Here is a 20,644-nt window from a genome sequence, read left to right on the forward strand (position 1 = left end):
GGTGACGTCATCAGATGACGTCATGCTGACGTCAACATAGGGTTCTGGGCGCGTGGGCACGCGTGGGCGCGTGGGCGCGCGTGGGCGGAGTTCTGACACGCGCCTGACAGCGCGTGTGCGCGTGGCCGCGCGTGTGCGCGTGGCCGCGCGTGGGGGACCTTGTTTCGGTGCGTGAGGGCGCGTGCTAGCTCAGATTTGGGAGATTTTGGTGCCGTTGGATTCGTCTTTTCGAGACGCTTCTAATGGTATATTATATGATATTTTATAAAATTATTTTGAACTGTTTATAGCTAACAGAAGTGTTTTTAAGCTATTTTTAACTGTTTGAATTGCTTTTAAGTGCTTCATGTGATACATAGAGATGTATATTGCTTAGACTAATATACTAGATGATGTAACATGCCTACCTTGATGTTTATTCATGTTTATATATATGATATATGCTTAGTTTATCGTGCGCTGATAGATTTAGGTGAACTTAAATGAACATAAGGCGTTTGTTAGACAACCTAGTATAAAGAAATTGTTTCATAACCTTAGTAATAATATTATGAATACAATCATGAGATTCTTGTGTTTATGAAACACGTAATTGAATATGAATTTTCAATATGAGAGAAAGGATGATTCTGTCAACAACAGATTTCTATCTGTAAGAAAGGGTTATTAAGTGACGCCTCTTGACAATGCTCCACCCGATCTGGGAATCATCTGATTATTGATTATTGATTTGAAATATTTAATTTAAAAGGAAGAATCTCTTTATAATATGATTATGATTGTAACGTAATATAATCCCTCTAAAATTAAATAATATCAAGTAGTAATTGGCCAATGACACAACGGGCTTATATCGGTCATAACCTTCCAACATGATAGAAAAGTAGTTCTTATTTTTGAATCATTGTCGGTTCGTGCTACAGCCGAGGGCTTTGATTTCGAAATAAGAAATACTTGTCTATTACATAGAGATGTGTACATTGAATTAGAATCTAAAGGTCGGTACGTGCCACAGCTGTGGGCCGTTGGAGACTGATTAAATTGTACAGAATGTTGGGTTAGACTTGACTTAGAATATTGAGTTTGTCGTGCCACAGCCGTGACTCAATTATTCAAGAGGCTAAAGTTTGATTAGGGAATAACATAAGATGTAATTGACAAGAGTTGTCTGCCTATTGAACATTACATGGCGGTTCGTGCTACAGCCGGGGTTGTGTAATGGAATGTAGGATCCCTATTCCCACTAGCATTATGAATGCTTAATTTTTCACGTAAGGGGTTGAATAAATTAGATAAACTAGTGGGAGCCACTTATGAATAAAGACCCGATTCATATAGTGTTTTAAAATGAAATCGAATATTTGCTAAGTGTTGTTATGTGTTTATCATTTACAAATTTACTTTGTACGTCATGTCTTCTGCACTATCACTCAGGAGCATACTAGATGCTCACAAGTTGACTGGTCCTAATTATGCTGACTGGCTTTGAAACTTGAGAATTGTTCTCAGGATTGAGAAGCTGGAATACGTGATTGACTCACCTAAGCCTACTGAACCTGCTAGCGATGCGCATAATGATGAACATGTTGTGTATCGTAAGTGGATAGATGATGCAAATGTTGCTCAATGCATCATGCTAGCTTCCATGAACATTGAGCTACGAAAGCAACATGAGCATATGGATGCTCACACTATCCTCATGCATCTACAAGAGTTGTATGATGTGGCAGGGAGGACAGCTCGATATGAGATATCGAAGGAGCTGTTCGGTTGTAGGATGTCTGAGGGATCATCTGTGAATGACCATGTACTTAAGATGATCAATTTGATTGAACGTCTTGGACAACTTGGTTTTGCCATGGATGGGGAGCTGAGCCAAGACTTGGTCTTGCAATCACTTCCGAGTTCGTTCTCGCAGTTTGTTGTGAACTTTCACATGAATAAGTTGGATGTCAGCCTGCCTGAACTCCACAACATGTTGAGGACTGCGGAATCGAATTTTCCCCCTAAGAAGAGTTCTGTTCTTCTAATTGGTGAAGGTTCCAATCCTAAGAAAAGGAAGAGGAACTCTTCCAAGAAGAAGAAAGTAGGTGAAGAAAAGCCGGTTCCACCAAAAGCTGAAGACCCCAAGAGCAAAGTTGTTTGCTTTCACTGTAACAAGGTGGGGCACTGGAAGAGGAAATGCAAGGTTTACCTTACAGAATTGAAGAAGAAGAAGGGTAGTGAGACTACCGCTTATGATTCAGGTATGTTCATGATAGAAGTGAATATGTCATTAAATCAAATTTCTACTTGGGTATTAGATACCGCCTATGGTTCTGACATCTGCAATTCGTTGCAGGGACTAAGGAGAAGTAGGACTCTTAAAGAAGAGGAGGTGATTCTACTGATGGGAAATGGAGCAAGAGTTGCTGCTGAAGATGTAGAATCATTTCATTTACATATGCCTACGGGCAAGACTATTGTTTTAAATAATTGTTATTTTGTTCCCTCGATTGTGAGGAATATTATTCCCATGTTAGACTTGACTGGATTTTCATTTATTATTGAGAATAATGAATGTTCTATTCTTAGAGATAATATTCTTTATGGAGGTGGTACTTTAAATAATGGTCTGTATGTATATGACATAGAGCATGATTTACTTCAGATTGAACAAACTAATAAAAGAAAAGGGATGATGAAAATCTCACTTTATTGTGGCACTGCAGTCTCCATTTAGTGGACATGGAGAGAGGGCTGCAGATTTGCTAGGATTGGTACACACAAATGTATGTGGACCAATGTCTACGCAAGCCATGGGTGGATTTTCATACTTCATTACTTTCATAGATGATAAATCTAGATTCGGATATGTGTTTGATGAAACACAAGTCTGAAGCCTTTGAAAAGTTCAAAGAGTATAAGTATGAAGTGGAGAAATAAACCAAACATAGTATTATAATTCTTCGATTAGATCGAGGTGGTGAATACTTGAATGGAGAGTTTCTGGATTATCTCAAAGTAAATGGTATAGTCTCCCAGTGGACGCCTCCAGATTGATATCTGAAAGGAGAAATCGAACTCTGTTAGACATGGTTCGGTCCATGATGAGCTATGCGAATCTTCCAGTATTCCTATGGGGTTATGCATTGGAAACCTCAGCATATTTACTGAATAAGGTGCCTTCCAAATCTGTTCCTCAAACTCCGTATGAGATATGGAAAGAAAGGAAACCGAGTCTTAAACACGTTAAGATTTGGGGATGTCCAGCTTATGCCAAGAAAGTTGACCCAGATAAGCTGGAATATCGATCCGTAAAATGTAGTTTTGTGGGATATCCTAAAGAGATTTTAGGGTATTACTTTTACACCGATCATCGGGTGTTTGTTTCCAGACATACTACCTTCTTGGAAAAGGAGTTTATCCTTGAAGAAAACAGTGGGAGCAAAATTTGAACTTGATGAAGTTCAAGAAGCACAAACTACTACGGATCAAGTGGAAACACCTGTTCTGACTGAACAACCTTCTGTGGAACAACCCATTCGTAGGTCAGGGAGAGTGTCTCGCCAACCTGAGAGGTAATATGGCCTTGGCATTGAGAATGACAATGAGTTGTCGATCATTGATGATGACGACCCTGTGACCTATAATGAGGCTATGAGTAGTGTTGACTCAGAGAAATGGCAAAGTGCCATGAAATCCGAAAAGGAATCTATGTATACGGTATACGAAAGAATGATTAGAGCAGATGGCCAGGTGGAGACCTATAAGGCCAGGCTTGTGGCAAAAGGATTCAAACAAAGGCAATGGATTGACTTTGATGAAACCTTTTACCTGTAGCCCTGTTAAAATCAGTTCGGATTTTGCTTGCGATTGCTGCTTACTACGACTATGAGATCTGGAAAATGGCCAGATGGTTTTCTTTCCAAAGGAAATGAAAACCTAGTGTGTAAGCTGCTGCGAACTATATGTGGTTTAAAGCAAGCTTCTCGTAAATGGAACATCCGTTTTGATGAGACAATCAAAGAGTTTGGTTTTATCAAAAACGTAGATGAACCATGTGTCTACAAAAGGGTTAGTGGGAGCGCAGTAACATTTCTTGTATTGTATTGAAATAGAGTTGACACACATAACAACATAGCAGACCCACTCACAAAGCTACTTTATGAAAGTCACTTTGATCGTCATAAAGACTAGATGGGTATTAGATACCAGAGTGATTGACTTTAGTACAAGTGGGAGATTGAAAGGAATATGTCCTAAGTCCAATCATGTATTAGGATTTAGGAACAACTTTTATGTAATCTGTTTTGATTTCATTGATATTAATAAAAGACTTGTTTTGTTTTTATTACGGGCTCTATCTATTTAAGTGTTTAAATAAGATATACCATAGTTTAGAGTAAAACTTTTATGGATTATGATGAGATCATAATAGTGAGACCTAAAAGATGATAACTCTAAACTTAAATAGTTCCTGGTCATAGGATTACTAACTGGTAATTAATAATACGCAAAGATCGGTACATACTATGCTTGCTTCATTATGAAGGATGTCTGTTCTCATAGACATTTGTGTGGTGACAATATAGCTAGTATGTAGGTGCTTATTATAGAATAAGTTCACTGAACATGACTCGCACAACTGAACAACTGATGGAGTTCACTCACGTGTCAGCAGTTATTCACATAGTGATAGTTGTACAAGTATCCTTAGACTTGAGGTCATCATAGTCATCTTGTGTACACTGAACTATGCTTTGGTTTAGTTCTTAGTCTCCAGGGACAATTATTAGGGCTCTACTGGGTATAGGAATTTGTACACGAAGATAGTGTATGATCAATAAAGGATCTACCCCTTCCAGTGAAGGAAGCGAATGTTCAAGGCTGATCCACTTATGCTAGTTCAGGAATCTCTAGCCAGAGTGAATGAAATTAGAAAGGAGTTTCTAATTTGCATAGAACTAAGCATAGTAATTGGTAAGCAAGTGATTAAATTAGATAGACTTGACACGAGATCCATGCCTTATATTTAATCGAGACATTGTAGGGTAGAAGGAGTTTATTGTACGATAACTATTCACTGAATAGGTTCTTGGTATTCTAAGCAGTGAATTCATATTATCCGGATAGTCGCGATATGCTGAGAAGTATCGCTCACGATGTAGAATAAATATGATTAATTAATTAATCATATTTAATAAATTAGAGAATTTATATAAATAATGATAAAATAGTTTTATTATTATTTATTTCTACTACCGGCTTAATATTGAACCTACAGGGTCACACCATAAAAAGAGAATGATTTAATGGTGAAGGAATTAATTAATAATGGCTAATAATTATGTATTTATGAAATAAATAATTAATTGACAAATTTAATAATTGATTAAATGAGATTTAATTGATTATAAATTAATTAAGAAAAGTTCTTAATATTATTAATTAAGAATTTAATTTTTGGAAATTGAATCTAGAGAGAGAATTATTTCTAAAGTGTTTAGAAAAAGGATTAATAATTAAAAGGTGTTTTAATTATTAATAAGAATAATAAATGGGTTAATAATAATAATATTTTATGGGAAAATTTCAGCTGAAAATTTTGCCTATAAATATACTATTATAAACCCTATTTTGATTCTAACCCAAAACCCCAAAATTTTAGAAAACCTAATTCTCTCCACCTCCTCCTCCTCCTTAACGTCATTTTCTTGGTGGATACCGGTGGAGTGCTTCACGTTTGAGGAGCAGCTGCTAAGGATCTCCGATCGTTACTTTTGGATCGCATATTAAAGGTTAGTAATCGACTCATATGTTTTTACCACGATTTATATGCTTTTATTTGAATTTTATGTGTAAAAAGTGTTTTACCATGCCTCCGCTGCGATTAAAATCCAACAGTGTTATGTATTGATGTATTATTGATAATTATTTTGATTAATAATGTAAGTTAGGATGTGGATTTTTCACTTCAAATATATTGTTGTGTGTGTACTCCATATTGGTTGATTGAATCTCGTGTGTGTGCGCGTGTGTTTCCTCCTAAAAAAATATTTTATCAAACACCAAATTTAACATTAAATTTCCCGTAATATATAATGTAGAATTTTCAATCTATCGTATCAATTATCACATTATTAAACTCGATAGACAATATATCAACAACACATTTTTTTTAAAAAAGAATCTGGTACTGCGACTTTATATTATATTATGATAAGATTGAAAAAGTATAAATGGGTGAAGTTGGACACATTTTTAAGAAATTATAAAGGTACTTTGATTATTATAACAAATTATTTGACAACTTCTTAACAATCTAAGGGTGTCATATCATATAAACATGTTATGGATCAAAAAATAAGGTATAATAATTGCTGTGTTGATTACTAGGGAACGTGAGCTTCGAGTCTCGATTTGACTGCTCTTGTGTTTCGCGACTCGATCTGCCTTAACAAGATGCCTACGTACCATGCTATATGCCAAGGATCAAGTCAAAAAATGTAGTTCTGATTTGTGGGGTGAGACCCCTTATATAGATGTTGAGAGTCCTTGAATTGGACTTGGGTTAGGAGACTTGGTGGGCAAGTCTCAGAATTAGAATGGACTTTGGAGTCCTAAGAGGTAGGAAGCTGATTCCTTATCCCACGAGGTTCCTTGGAGGCCAATCTACAAAGATTTATTTCCCCTCTAGGACTCATCTTATCAGCTGACTTATCCCTTATTAATTAATTACAAAATTAATTAATATTCAGGGTTTTGGGCCCTCTTAAATGGGCCTGGTTGTTGACCTAATTTTGATATAATTAATTCCATATTAATTATATACTCAGGTCTAATTTTATTCCCTATCAAAACATATGCAATTTCTTAAATAAACCTTTTGCAAATGGTGATGTTAATTACGAATTGAATCTCGATAGATTATTATATTATACTAGCTGATGACCGACTTTAAATTATTATATTTATAATTTTTATTTTTGAAATATATGTAATTTCCATTAATTCAAATCTTGCATAATAGCAAACTTAACATTATCATGTTTCTATTTGACCGAATATACATAAATAACATTTAATCATGAAACTCAATCCAAATAGTTAGCAAAATGACGGGCTGATAATTTAAGAAAGCATAAATCAACATTTTTAAACACTAAAAGCATCTTCCTGCACTGGGAAATGGAGTAACCAAACAGAGTTAATATTCTGGAAACTTTCAATTTTCTAGACTGTTTCTCTGATGTTAATTACGTGGTTAAAGTGAATCGAAAATATTATAATTGTGGAATACTAAATTTGAAAAATGGAATGAAAATAAATTATAAGTAATATAGTTGAAATTTTTAACATATATAAAATTATTATTAAATATTTTAATTATTATAATAAGTTCTTTGTTAAGATAATTTATTTCATTACTTTTTGATTGTTGGATATATAAACTCCACTTCTATTGTAATCGAGAGCAAGTTATATTAACCCCACTTTTCATTTCTCTGTTTATTATATTTTTAATCATGGTATCAATTAGGTAAAACCTATTTTTCTCTATTCTCTTTAATTTTATCATGGTATCAAGAATTAGGACGGTTGGTTCCGGGATAGATTAACAGAGACTCGATCATCATCGCTAACACATGTTGTGTTTAAAACATGTGTTTTGAAAATTATTTTTTCCCATCTTTTTCTTTAAATCGGTTCTTTGGCAAATTTTGAGTTTTGAACAAGAATACTGTTTTTTTACTTCGAATTGGTTGAATTTTTCGCGGTACATGTATTGATTTTGATTGAAGTTTTTTCTCCTGGTTTCATTTTATTTTAGTTTGGACTCTCATGCATAATTTCTTTGATGATATTGACTCATGAAAAAAAAATTCCATTCCATCATCCTTTCCCTTTAAGATGAGTTAGCCCTATGCACATCTAGTATATCTTCCTTATTTGTTTTTTTAATCTGGTTTTGCCATTCACGAAATTACGGAATCATTTTAGTTTATCTTGTACTATAGGCACATTGACCCTTTGCGGGATTATTTATTGGTTAGATTTGGATTTTGAATCTGAATTCGATTTTTTATTTGGTTTAAAATTAGATACAGTTCGCTAACTTGAATTCGGTTATAATTCAAATTTGATATGATATTAGAATTGAACTAGCATAATAACTCGTGCGAGTCACAAGTCATTTTCTAGAGTTTTTTATGCATCATGTAGTTATAATGTTCTTAGTCATTTTCTTATTTATAAATGTTGTACAATGTCTGACGTATATCAAATACAAGTTAATTGTTTATCAATGTGTATTATTTTCATCTAAGACATTACCAAATTACATAACATTCCTAATATAGCTCATTAAGCAATATAACTGCATGATGCATAAAAAACTCTAGAAAATGACCCGTGCCTCGCACGAGTTATTATGTTAGTTCAATTCTAATATCATATCAAATTTGAATTATAACCGAATTCAAGTCAGCAAACTGTATCTAATTTTAAACCAAATAAAAAATCGAATTCAAATTCAAAATCCAAATCTAACCAATAAACAATCCCGCAAAGGGTCAATGTGCATATATATATATATATATGGAGTTGCTCAAATGAGAACCCCAATTAAAATGAGATATGAGATCTAATCTCAACCATATATTTTTATCCCTAAATCTAATTACAACCATACATTTAATTTTACACTTCATCTTTTTCATCCACCTCTCTCCCCACTACACCCATCAACTACCCACCATCACTACCCATCACCACCACGTACCAGCCGCCGTCATTCCGCCTCCGTATATCAAATTCTCTCTCTCTCTCTCTCTCTCTCTCTCTCTCCCTCCCCCCCCTCCCTCCCTCCCTCCCTCCCTCCAATGGCATCATCATCATTCATTGCTTTTCCGGCCAAATAATCATGCGTCTCCGTCGTACCGACTGTAGTGACATCATTTTTCCGACGATTTAGCCAGATTTTGTTCTTTTGTCATTTGAATTATTTTGATTCAGTATAAGGTAGCATGTTATTATTTTTGTTCAATTTCCAGTGACTTTGTTTGAAATTAACAATTTTTATGAATGAATGGTTTGTTGTTGGTGGTGGTGATATGGTGTTGGTGATATGGTGTTGGTGATTGGTGGTGATTGATGATGATCTGGTGGTGATTTATGTTGGTACAGTGGTCGGAGTTGGTGACCGTGGCCGAATTTGATGGGAAGAAAGTGGATGAATGTGGTGATTTTTAGTTTCTGGCAGTGATTTATCATTTTTTGATGGTGATTTTTCATTATCCGGTTGTGATTTTTTATTTGAAAGTGGTGATTTTATGTTTGACGGTGGTGATTTTCTGGTGGTCACCGGAGGTGGTGGTGGCCAGAAATGGTTTCCACCGGTGGTGGTTGATGGGTGGTTAAATTTGATAGAAGATGGAAGAATATTAAAATTATAAATATTAAATATTAAATCAACGGTGAGAGATGAATATTTTGTAGTTGAATGAGAGCATATGATTAGATCTCATATCTCACTAGTTCTCATTTGAGTAAGACCCTATATATATATATATTCTTGTGTGTGTTTTATAATTTGTATTTAATGAATGATTATAAATATGGTAGTCGGTGTACATTTAAAATGAAGTGATTAAACTTAATCTGTAGAATACTGTTGGTATATTTACAAAGAAAAACTGAAAATTAATATATATATATATATATAATAAATAGTTGACCAAAATTTTTGAATTTTATTTAAATAAACTATATATACTGTTCTATATTATTATTGAGTTCACTACTAACTAACAATTAACTTACTCAACTTAAAAAAATAAAAAATGCATAACTGAAGTCAGAATGACTTGCAATCATAATATACAATAATGTAAAATTTACACTACTGTAAATATAAAAGTTGATTTTAATGAAAAATGTTATTCTTTGAAATTCAACATATGTATATGTATGGAAAAATTTTAGTTTTTTATTTATAGTTAACAAATTAAAATTAAGTTATATGTACGTGTGTCAGCATATAAATTATCGTATGTTACATTTCTTAGTAAATTACAATAATTTCCATTATTTATATGCTAAATATCTTATTTATGTACATGTATAATCATTATTAACATCTAGTGACACAATTGATTACTTAAATAATATGTATTTATAATTATTCAAAAATTAAAATTATGTAATAAATAAATTACAATAATTTATATATGGTATTTACATTATAACTAACAAAAAATTCATATCTACTTTTTATGCAATCGAGTATCAATCATGGTTGTAACATAAAAATAAATTATATATTATAAAGATTTATTATTGATATTTATGATTTTTTTCAAGAATTCAAAGAAAAAATTATAATTATATCGTTATTTAAACCGTTTTTAAGTTTCGTTCATTACGACTCTAATATTTCTTCATATAATAATTTGATAACATTGTATACCATTCTCCTAAAATTAAATATTTTTCAATTCGATAAAGTTTTATAAATATCATTTGAACGGGTTAATTCTTTCAAAATATTGAACAATATATATTTTTTCTTTAAATAATATAAAATGCATTGAATCAAATGCTACAATGTAATATAGATATAACTTTTATTTGAATAATCTAACATATTAAAATAATTCAAAATATTTGTACAATATTATCTTGATCAATGAATATTGTTTAACTAAAAGAATTCTTTTTAAAAAGCTAGTTTTTTTAAAGTGAAAAATGAAAAATAAATCGATTTAATATATCATCGTAGTTTAACAAATCTCTTGAGATCTCATATCAAATTTTGAACATTTTTAAAATCGGGACAATACCCAAAAATAATAATGCGCACCGGCGAAGTTAGTAATTTTAATACAAAAAATCAATAGACTTGATCCTATAAAGACCTCAAACACATTAATTTATATTAACAAGACTTATTAAAAAATTTCACATTATTGGTAAGATATTCCGCCAGGCTTGTAATTTAAAATTACTAAACGTAGAATGTGACGATATTTTTCGGTCGGGTCATGTAGTCAAATTTTGAGTATATTTTGAACAATGGGCCAAATTCAGAAATTTAAATTCAAAATAAACTAAAATGAATTGACACATTATAATTGGAACTTATCTAAATATGTAATAGCAATATAGATTATTTATATAAACAATTCTATATTAAATATTTTATTTAAAAATTATATATGTACCTTTTAATTACTTCTATAAAAAAATATGTTAAAAATATATGAGATATATTTTCAAACTAAAAAATGATTAATAAATAAGATAATAATCAATTTATGTACCATACTTAACTTATATCTGAAATTCAATTCTTTAAAATTAATTGTACAAATATTCAAGTAACTATTTTTTTTGCGGAATTCAAATAACTATCTTTAAAGTTAAATAAAATATTAATTTAACACACTTATATTATGTGATGAATAAACTTTAATCACTATGCTGATTATATACTCCATATTCTCTTATTTTGTTGTTGCATTTTCGCTATTGTTGTGTGGTTGTGCGCATATTTGGATTCATTAGAATTTTTTTGGTTTGATTCGATCCATGACTCTATTTTTGGATTCGTTTGGGTGTAAGTGTTGTAACTTTGGATTTGTTTTGCACTTGTGCGCATATTTGGATTCGCTTGAAAGTTTTTAGTTCATTTGGATTTGTGACCCTTTTTATTGAATTCATTTGGGTGTGTTGGTGTTACAATTTTGAAATTGTTTTGCGCTTGCACGTAAAATTGAATTCGCTTGAAAGTTTTTAGTTCGTTTGGATTCGTGTCTTTGTTTTTGAATTCGTTTGGATGATGTTGTTGGAGCTTTGAATTTGTTGATTACTTGATTTCATTTCTTGTTTGTCAAACTTTTAATTCATTATAGTGAATTTTATGGGATATTTTATTATAATATTAAAAATCTTGTGTTAAATAATATCCTGGCGTAGTAAGTTTGAGGGGAGGGGATATTTTATTATAATAAAAACCTTGTGTTAAATAAAAATCTTGGAAACTTGGGATTTTGATGATAATCTTGTAAATAAGTTCGCATAATAGATCAAGGCGCTTAATTAGCTTGCTACGCATGCAATATGGTACCGTACTACTAAGAGAGGCCGGTTTCAAACTTATAACTGATCGTTAAGAAACCCTAATTATTGAATGTGCTAAGTATAATGATTAAGAAGATATGTACACACAAACGCGTTGATTAGAAGACTTCATAAAACCTAGCTAGATAGAGATAATAGAGAAGATTAAGAAGGAGCAAGGAAATTGATTAAATGGAAGGGCAAGAGACAAATAGTGGAACAGGGTATATGTATGGAATGAATTGTTTTCTTATAATGATTAACGAGCACACATGTGAATAGCTTCGGTACTTTGTTTGTCTCTGTGGAATGCAGACAATGGTTATCGTGAATTATATATATATATATCAGAAGACCATAATATATATGAGTGAGCATGCATTCATATTCTAGCCTAGTCTACTGGTGAAAATTAAAACATCTCGTGATACATAAGTCACTGGAGATGGATATTGCCCATTTGGAGGCACGTTCTTGAAACATTAAAGTTTCATGGTTGTGCCAGGGTTAATTTGTTATTTTTCATCAGTTTGGCAACGTACGCCAAGCAGGATTCTTGTTCCTGCCACCGCACCCAACTGTGACGTTTTGCTGCTTGTGACAAACTTGAGCATATTATCATTCTCTTTAATCTATTTATATATATTACTTAATAATAATTACACACCAAATACGCATATTGTGATTATATTAATGATGCCAGACATTTGATCCATGCATGATGATGCATTCGTTAATTAGCTTATCCCAACAATCTAGGAATTGAAAATAGTTAAACATAAGTTTATTTTTAATGCAGTAACTAAAGTAGGACTATTTTAAAAGTCGGTGATATTTTTCTTTCACCTATGTTGAAAAATAAAATCAGTGATTTTTTTAACCCTTAACTAGATTTTTTTTATTGTAGCGAACCTGCAGCCCCTAAGGGATATAATCTGACTCAAAAGATATACTTATAAATTCTTTTTCTATGAGATTCGAACCTATGACCAAAATGATAGTTATTTCTTTTTTAACTAACCAAGTTAAGACTTGTTATAAATTATCAGCTAGACTTGTTATAAATTATCAATTAAAGTTATAATTTTGGAAAATTCAACCCCATATAGCTTAAAAAGTCTGATTATGTTACTGATTTATAGCACTCCCTCGAGCACAGGCCCTGGAGCCAATGGCTATACAGCACAGGCCCTGCAACAATGGCTATTGTGTTTAATTAAATGACTTATTTATATATGCAGGCTGTGGACCGGACGTCTATACCTGAGCAGAACACACGTCCGTAGGACTTCAAACCCATTGTTGGCGAGAGGAATTCGTATACTCATGAGGACACTTGCTAGGGCAAAAAGTAGTCAGAGAACATATGCGCCAAGTCCTTGCGAGCACAAATACTTAGCGCAAAGACCTTAGAATAAATTTCGTAGATATATGTGAAGTAGCTTTATCAAATTTTAAGGTAGATATAGGGCGTTTGGATGCGTAATGGGAATGAGAATGGAGAATATGAGAATGGAGTTAATGGAAATCAAAATAAAATGAAAACTTCTAGACATGTTGGGTATGATTTACCCACCAAAAAGAAATGAGGTTCCCATTTTATCCACTAAATTATTAATTCCGTTAACCGGACACATTAACCATCAAATCAAACACCCCCTTAGAAGTAGAGTTTAGTTTTTGTTTTTATATTATTGTGTAGGCATTCCTATTCTCTTGATAAGTTATATCTACGTGACAGTTCAATTCTCGGTTATCCCGAATTTTTTTTGGCCGAATAAGAAATAAAGTAACTAAAAGCTATTTAGGGTTTAAAGTTGATCATCCTTGAGAAGTCCCATTGAACCCCACCCTCATAATTTTGTTGCTACTTCTTTACCAACCGCAAGGATTTAAGAAAAGATTTGAATTTGAAACATGTAGGAGTATTAAATTTACACAGTTTGAAAGGAAATGCTGTAGACATAATGATGGGGAGTCTTTGGTCTGGTTCACTAGCTAGTCAAGAAGAGTCAATTGGCAAAGACCCCGTATTTGTGAATGCTGTGCGCGTGCATATAGATATAATTTATAAGTAGTGTACACCATCTCTATCGATCTCTCGAGGTATAGTTTTGGATGAGAAGGGTGAGTTAATAATATGTGACCCTTAAGGGTAGAGAGGCACGTGTAGTAAGAGAGTGGAAGGAGAGGACAAAAGTTGACGGCTGTTTTGAGAAAGAGATAGAGGGAGAGTGAAGCAACTCCAAATATCCCGTGAGAATTGTTTGGATGCATCCACTTATCACTAATCAAACCCCCCCACCTCCATTTCGATGCTTCATTCTTTTCTTATTTTATCATGTATGTATAACAAATCAATATACATCGCAGCATTTCTGCAAATACATTCCTCGTTTCAAACTTTAGTATACATAATCATGGGATCCCGTATACTTTTGTACATCGCAAATTTTCCTGTGAATAAGCCCGGAGTCTCTGAAATTTCGGAGTCCCTAGTCGTTTTAAATTAAAATAAATAAATTTCTATAAACTAAAATTACTTGAAAAATCTATAAAATATAAAATATTTCAAATTAAAATTAAAAAGTTATTCTTCTTTCTTTGTTCGTGCAAAATCCCTAATTAAATCATTACAATTTAATTTAGCCAATATTTACTTCTCAACCTATCTACAATATAGCTGAGCCCTTCAATATTTACATAACTAATATATAAAGACACGTAGTGTAGTATATTAGTTTCGAATTTAAACTACAATGGTGTAAGAAAATTGAAAAGAACACTACAAATTATCTTTGATGCTCTTATCTGTTTTGTATATTAATGCAATTGAGCTTAACAAGTTTTTTTTTTGCCTTTTTGGCTCTATTAAACTAATTTATAATATATAAATATTAGTTTGATTAATGAGTTTTCCTTATTTCACTGATGGGCCTAGAAATTATATAATTCTCTATTAAATAATAATTATATATTATAGTATCTATATATTAAAGGCCCTAGACAAAGGAATGTACTAACTATCCTTCAAGACACCAGATCCATCATTTTACCTAATGAGATATAATATTGGTATAACAAATAACAAAATTGGTTGTATGGTACTATAATGTGATATAATTTAGTTCAACGGTTATTTCCTAATTTTGGTTATTAAAAAAAATAAATAAATAGTGTTATATATCTGTTAAAATACTAAATTATTAAACTACTACACACATAGTTTACTTATCCTACTAATAGTTTACTTATCCTACTAAACTACAACCACAACTTATCTTATTATTAAGAAAAAAATAAATAATGTTATATATCCGTTAAACTACTAAATTGTTAAACTACTACATATAATGTACTTATGTACTTATCCGGGAAATATGGTCCGAAGAATCTCGATAGCTACTAAACTACGATTATATGTTATCCTATTACTTTTTTTATAAATTTATTATTATTATATAATTATATAAATATTTTAGAATTATAATATGACGGGATAAATAAAAATTTAAAATATTAACGAGAAGCTATGGGATTTAAGTTAGTAAGTATATATATATAGCCAGATGCAAGTTTGTAACAATCGATGAAGTACACATTTATTTGTATTATTAGTTCTCTTAAAAGAATGGTTCTTATCTTATTACATTAATTTATTATCAGCGGTAAATATATAAATAATATTTTTATTAATTCTTTTTCTTTAGAAGATTTACGGTGAAACAATTTCAAAGCGAAATCACTTTAAATTTGTAGAGGAATCTACACACCTTTATATTTATATCCTGGACTCCTAATTATGCACAAATAAAATATCATTCTATGTTTCATCATTCCCATCCAAAGCAAAATCACGAGCTGACCATTCCTCCATTCTCACAGTTCAGAGGCCTCGTGTTAAGATATATTCTTTACTTTCACCGTCCTTGCACTGTTATACACATTTACCTTCATATACATGTTTACGTTTATAAATGTATTGCATGGAAATTACTAGGTCGGGCGTGGTCATAATTTGTTTTAAAATATTGGGTTTGATTTTTCAAATAAGAAAAACGCGTCTACTATACAATTATGATAATATAATAGAACTCAATTAGTACATTGTAGTGAAGAAACTGAGGCAGTAGTACTGTGGGGAAGCAGACAAAGCCATCTGTTAATTTAAGGGCGCTCAATCAAAGCCATCTCCCTCTATTTAAACCTTTAGAGGTCGCTGAGAGTCGAAAAGGAAAAAGAGAAGAGAGATTATAAGAGAGATTGAGATACATATATTGAAAGAGAGAAAGTTTGAGCTAGACATATAGTTTATAAAGGGAAGAAGAATGGTTTCTAGAGAGCACAAGAAAGCTGCTGCTGCTGCACTGCATGAGAAGCTGCAACTTCTTCGTTCCATCACAAACTCTCACGCAGTAATTTTATAATTCTATCTCTCTGCAACCTTTCAGATTTCACCAGCTTTATATAAGATCATCTTTGATTTCTTGTTTTTGGAAATTTCGCAGATTGATTTTTTATCTTAATTTGGTAAAGGTTAATTTGTCAGAAATGTCTGTTTTTTTGTAGTGCTAGTTTCTGATGAGGTCTTCACATCGCTATAGCCAATATCACCAATATAAATTCTAGGTTTCTTGTTGCAGATCACTCTAAATTTTCGAATATGAGTCTCATTCCTGTTTCATTTTTACTAAGTATATATCTCCATTGTGTGGTTATATATACTGTTATCGTCTTATTCTTAGTGAAACCCCTGGCTTCCAAATTTTATATCTATTCCAATATCAAGATACTTCATCATGAAAATATATGTAATATATTGTTTTGAAAAGTCTTTTTTGAGATGTTTGTACTTTGTAGTAATGTTGTTGGTGTGTCTATAATTGTTTCGGAAGTTTTTAATAATTATGTAGTATCGTACTTTCATCTATATCTGTGAATCAAAATAAATATTCACAATTTGATTGGGCAATATTAATATTGGGTACAAAAGTTTCACAAGAACGAAGTACTTACGATTAAAGTCATCTGAAACAAGACGATTATAAGCTCAGACAGGAGTGTAATTATACAAACTTAGAAGACAGAGATTCGGAGACAATTAAAGAGTAGAACCTTTTTTATTTAATATTTGTGACCTCCTCCAATAGGTAAAAGAATATAAATGTAAGTACATGTACTAAAGCAAATAAACTTATCAGATTTTGTCTGTATTAATTTTGCAGCTAAATGAAACCTCAATCATTGTCGACGCGTCAAAGTATATAGCAGACCTGAAACAAAAAGTGGACAGACTGAATCAAGATATCGGTACCGGGCAAAGCTCTAGTCACAACCAGACCTCATGGCCTGTGGTATGTAATGTTCATCTAAGTTTCTCGATTATGTTAGACCAGTTTACATATATATATTCAAACACTTACCTATGCAGGTTGCAGTAGAAACCCTAGAAAAAGGGTTTCTAGTGAATATACATTCCGATAGGACCTGTCCAGGATTGCTTGTCCCAATATTGGGAGCTTTCGAAGAACTCGGGCTTATTGTATCGGAAGCTAGGGTTTCTTGCATTGACAGTTTCAGATTGGAAGCCCTTGGCGGAGAAGTAAGAATGCAAAATTTTATTTTAACCATCTCTCCCTTAGTTCTTCCCATTCATATTGTGCTTGATAAAATTATCATATTGTGCTTGATAGAATTAAGCTGAACTACTTTACAATATCTATTGTTTTTAATAAAATAAACAATAACACTTGCTCTCTCTGTCTCACTATAAGAGTCGTTTTTGTTCTATGCACACTTATTAACCGAATGTGGACAACACATTTCTCACAACTTTTTTTAAGAAACGTGGTAATTTTAAAATGGGATGGTTGAAATACTATGTTTTCTTGTATGTGTGTTTAGCTAGAGTATATGTAAGTTTACACAATAATAGCTAGCATGATTGCATATGCATGTACGGATGGTAGCCAATAGCTGAGACCGGGATGCGTGTATTTTGTTCATATATAAAGTGTAGGGAACAACATATATAATTAAAAACGCATTTGGTGTTTGTTTCATTTTGTTACTGATCATCACTCAGAAGAGGGCATTAATGCATATGTCCGCAATTCAAATTGCTTAAATGAATGACGCGGAAGTACTGAAGAGAGTGAATTTTGGTGCAGGATGAAGAAATCGGAGAAAGCATTAATGCGCAAGTAGTGGAACAAGCAGTTTCACAGGCCATCAGAAACTGGAGAGAAATCAATGATCAGGACTAAAGATTATATAATATGCATGCTATATACCATATTTTGTTTTAATTTCCATGTCTCTTTGTTTATATCTTAATTAGCTCATTAGTTGGCTTCAAGTACGGTCCTAAAAATAAGATGCATGGTAGCTAGGATCAACTAGATGATCATCATAGAATATTGGATCACGCTACGAATCAATCAAGATCGAGGAACAAAGCCAACCTAGCCGGTCTTGACAACTTTCGTTTACAATGTATAATGCAAAGCATTTGCAGAAATTTCTTATCATGAATGAAAGTATGTTTCAAGGCTATATAAACATTTATACTTTGCATTGCTAGTTAGCTTATGGTTGATGAGATTCACTTAATTACATGCTCAAGCCACGTGTACCTAGAACACGTACAATTCAAGAAATCAAGATATCCCAACGATAAAGATATTATTCAAACTCCAAACTCTTTCCTTGCTTTTAGAGCTTGTATATATATTATTGAAGCTTTGCAGGGAATCAATTTATCTCACTGTTTAGTATTGTATTGATATATTATTAGCTAGTTCGTCCCCTCTCAATGCATTTTTTACACTTTGCTTAAGCTGTTTAGGAAAGGCTGCTATTTTTAATTGGTTCAAGCAGTTATTTATTCGGTGTCTGCTTTGCGATGCTGAATTAAGTAACCAACCCGTTTAAAATTTCAAGATAAAGATAAAGAATTATATGTTATTCAACACTCTCCCTCCGTTATTGGATATTAGACACAACAAAACACCCCAACACGATCTTATAATATTCAAGACTATATAAATACGTACATGCAAATATATTAAAACATAACTCTATATCTACTTGGCTCAGAGATATACCATAAGCATAATGTACAAGAATAATATACATTATAAGAACATGATAATGTTTTCAAAACAATGAAGGGTCAAATTGTTTCCAACAACTTAGGTAACAATTAAAAACATTTCTACTTTCTAGCTAGCTAGTATTCTCAATTAAATCACATTTCTGGTATTTTTGTTTTCCAAGAACAAAGATCTTGTAACCTGAACATTTAGATGTGGATTCTTCAATGCAAATTCCTCGAACGAAGGCAAGAAAATAATCTCACCCATGTTTCTAACTATGAAGTTCAAGGCTTCCTCCCTCAGTATCAAATTTGAGCAAGTGTCCGAGATTTCTAAAACGTCTAGAACATTCGACAAGTTCAGGCATCTCAGCATTTGATTCTCGCAAAACTTTTGTAGGTAGGGTATTTCGTACTTGTCAGCTGCAATAGAGAGTGCGTAGACATGTTTCTCCACTTTTTCTTTGCTCAAGTTACCGTTATAAAGGAATTCTAAAAGACACTGTAGCTCTTCGTAGTTGAGTTCTGCAAGTGTTATAGTGCCTCCTGGTGGATGATCAGCAGTTATATATGAATCTGACTCTAGCATGTTCTTAAATATCGGAGACCTTGCCGCCTGCAACATATAGGGGGTCTCATTTGATTTTACAAAATTTCATGGTAAATCAATCCAAAGAGAACCAAATAAAATTAAAAATCTACATGATGCAACATAAGCCATGCATCATGTAGTAGATTGGTAGTGAGGGAGTTACCAGTAAAGCTCTGTGTGCTGGAATGGAGGGTCCGAAATCGCCAGGCTTGACGTTAATATCAGTATGAATATGATCTTTGAATGCATATACGAATCCTCCAAGAAATCTCAATTTCTCATTTAGTTCTTCTTCTGCGTCTGTCATTTCCTTCACCCATTTCAGTGCATTCCCAAACCCCTGAATAAATAATTAAATTTATGCTGGACTTTTTTATTCAATGAATTTCGTAATTTACAAAAACATATAGAAATTCGACACGAGATACATACCTTATTAGAGCTCTGATGCGATGATGTTAGATGATTAACTTTTGATCCGCCATTATCGTTGTTATTATTGTTATAAAGTTTGTTAATCAAAGCGATGAGACTACGAGCTCCCTCATAACAAGCCCCACAGATTGTATACCTCAACGGCCTCAATACAATGGGACTCACACTATAGTTACATATTGGGCAGTCCATTTGTGCAGAAAACTCCATCTCAATAACCCACCTTCAACTATTCTTACTTACCATTACAACATATGGGTGCAATATTAGTTGGACTTGAAAATCTGAAAATGTTGCGGGCTTCCAGGCTTCCACGTGGAACTATACCATTACTTCTCAGATCCGATTAATACATGCAAAAGCAAGACTTCCTACAAGTCAGGAACATCGTAAATTCAAACCTCATACGTAGGAATTGA

The 20,644-nt window shown here is 32.6% G+C and overlaps 2 protein-coding genes across 2 annotated transcripts; one reads left to right on the forward strand and one right to left on the reverse strand.

Moving 5' to 3' along the window:
* Window positions 1–16,219: 16,219 nt before the first annotated feature.
* LOC141689216 (transcription factor bHLH61-like) lies at window positions 16,220–18,772 on the forward strand. Its single transcript, XM_074493428.1, has 4 exons — window positions 16,220–16,517; window positions 17,328–17,456; window positions 17,534–17,704; window positions 18,273–18,772. The coding sequence occupies exons 1-4, from the start codon at window positions 16,431–16,433 to the stop codon at window positions 18,366–18,368; spliced, it is 483 nt and encodes a 160-aa protein (XP_074349529.1). The 5' UTR covers window positions 16,220–16,430; the 3' UTR covers window positions 18,369–18,772.
* A 507-nt stretch (window positions 18,773–19,279) lies between these two features.
* On the reverse strand, window positions 19,280–20,417 carry LOC141689280 (BTB/POZ domain-containing protein At3g56230-like). The gene is made up of 3 exons (XM_074493528.1): window positions 20,223–20,417; window positions 19,954–20,130; window positions 19,280–19,814 (listed from the first exon to the last, which is right to left on the reverse strand). Exons 1-3 carry the CDS (start codon window positions 20,415–20,417, stop codon window positions 19,347–19,349), a joined length of 840 nt encoding a protein of 279 aa, XP_074349629.1. The 3' UTR covers window positions 19,280–19,346.
* Window positions 20,418–20,644: the final 227 nt, after the last annotated feature.

The sequence above is a fragment of the Apium graveolens genome, chromosome 10, assembly GCF_009905375.1.
Source record: "Apium graveolens cultivar Ventura chromosome 10, ASM990537v1, whole genome shotgun sequence".
Taxonomy (NCBI): domain Eukaryota; kingdom Viridiplantae; phylum Streptophyta; class Magnoliopsida; order Apiales; family Apiaceae; genus Apium; species Apium graveolens.

Bases quoted from the DNA above. Each gene is read 5' to 3' on its own strand.
- LOC141689280 (XM_074493528.1), bottom strand. From the start codon at position 20,417: ATGGACTGCCCAATATGTAACTATAGTGTGAGTCCCATTGTATTGAGG. The intron at 20,131-20,222 runs GTATGTATCTCG...TTATTTATTCAG, and splicing joins CGCATCAGAGCTCTAATAAG to GGGTTTGGGAATGCACTGAA. The intron at 19,815-19,953 runs GTAACTCCCTCA...TATATGTTGCAG, and splicing joins CAGCACACAGAGCTTTACTG to GCGGCAAGGTCTCCGATATT.
- LOC141689216 (XM_074493428.1), top strand. From the start codon at position 16,431: ATGGTTTCTAGAGAGCACAAGAAAGCTGCTGCTGCTGCACTGCATGAG. The intron at 16,518-17,327 runs GTAATTTTATAA...TTAATTTTGCAG, and splicing joins CCATCACAAACTCTCACGCA to CTAAATGAAACCTCAATCAT. The intron at 17,705-18,272 runs GTAAGAATGCAA...ATTTTGGTGCAG, and splicing joins TGGAAGCCCTTGGCGGAGAA to GATGAAGAAATCGGAGAAAG.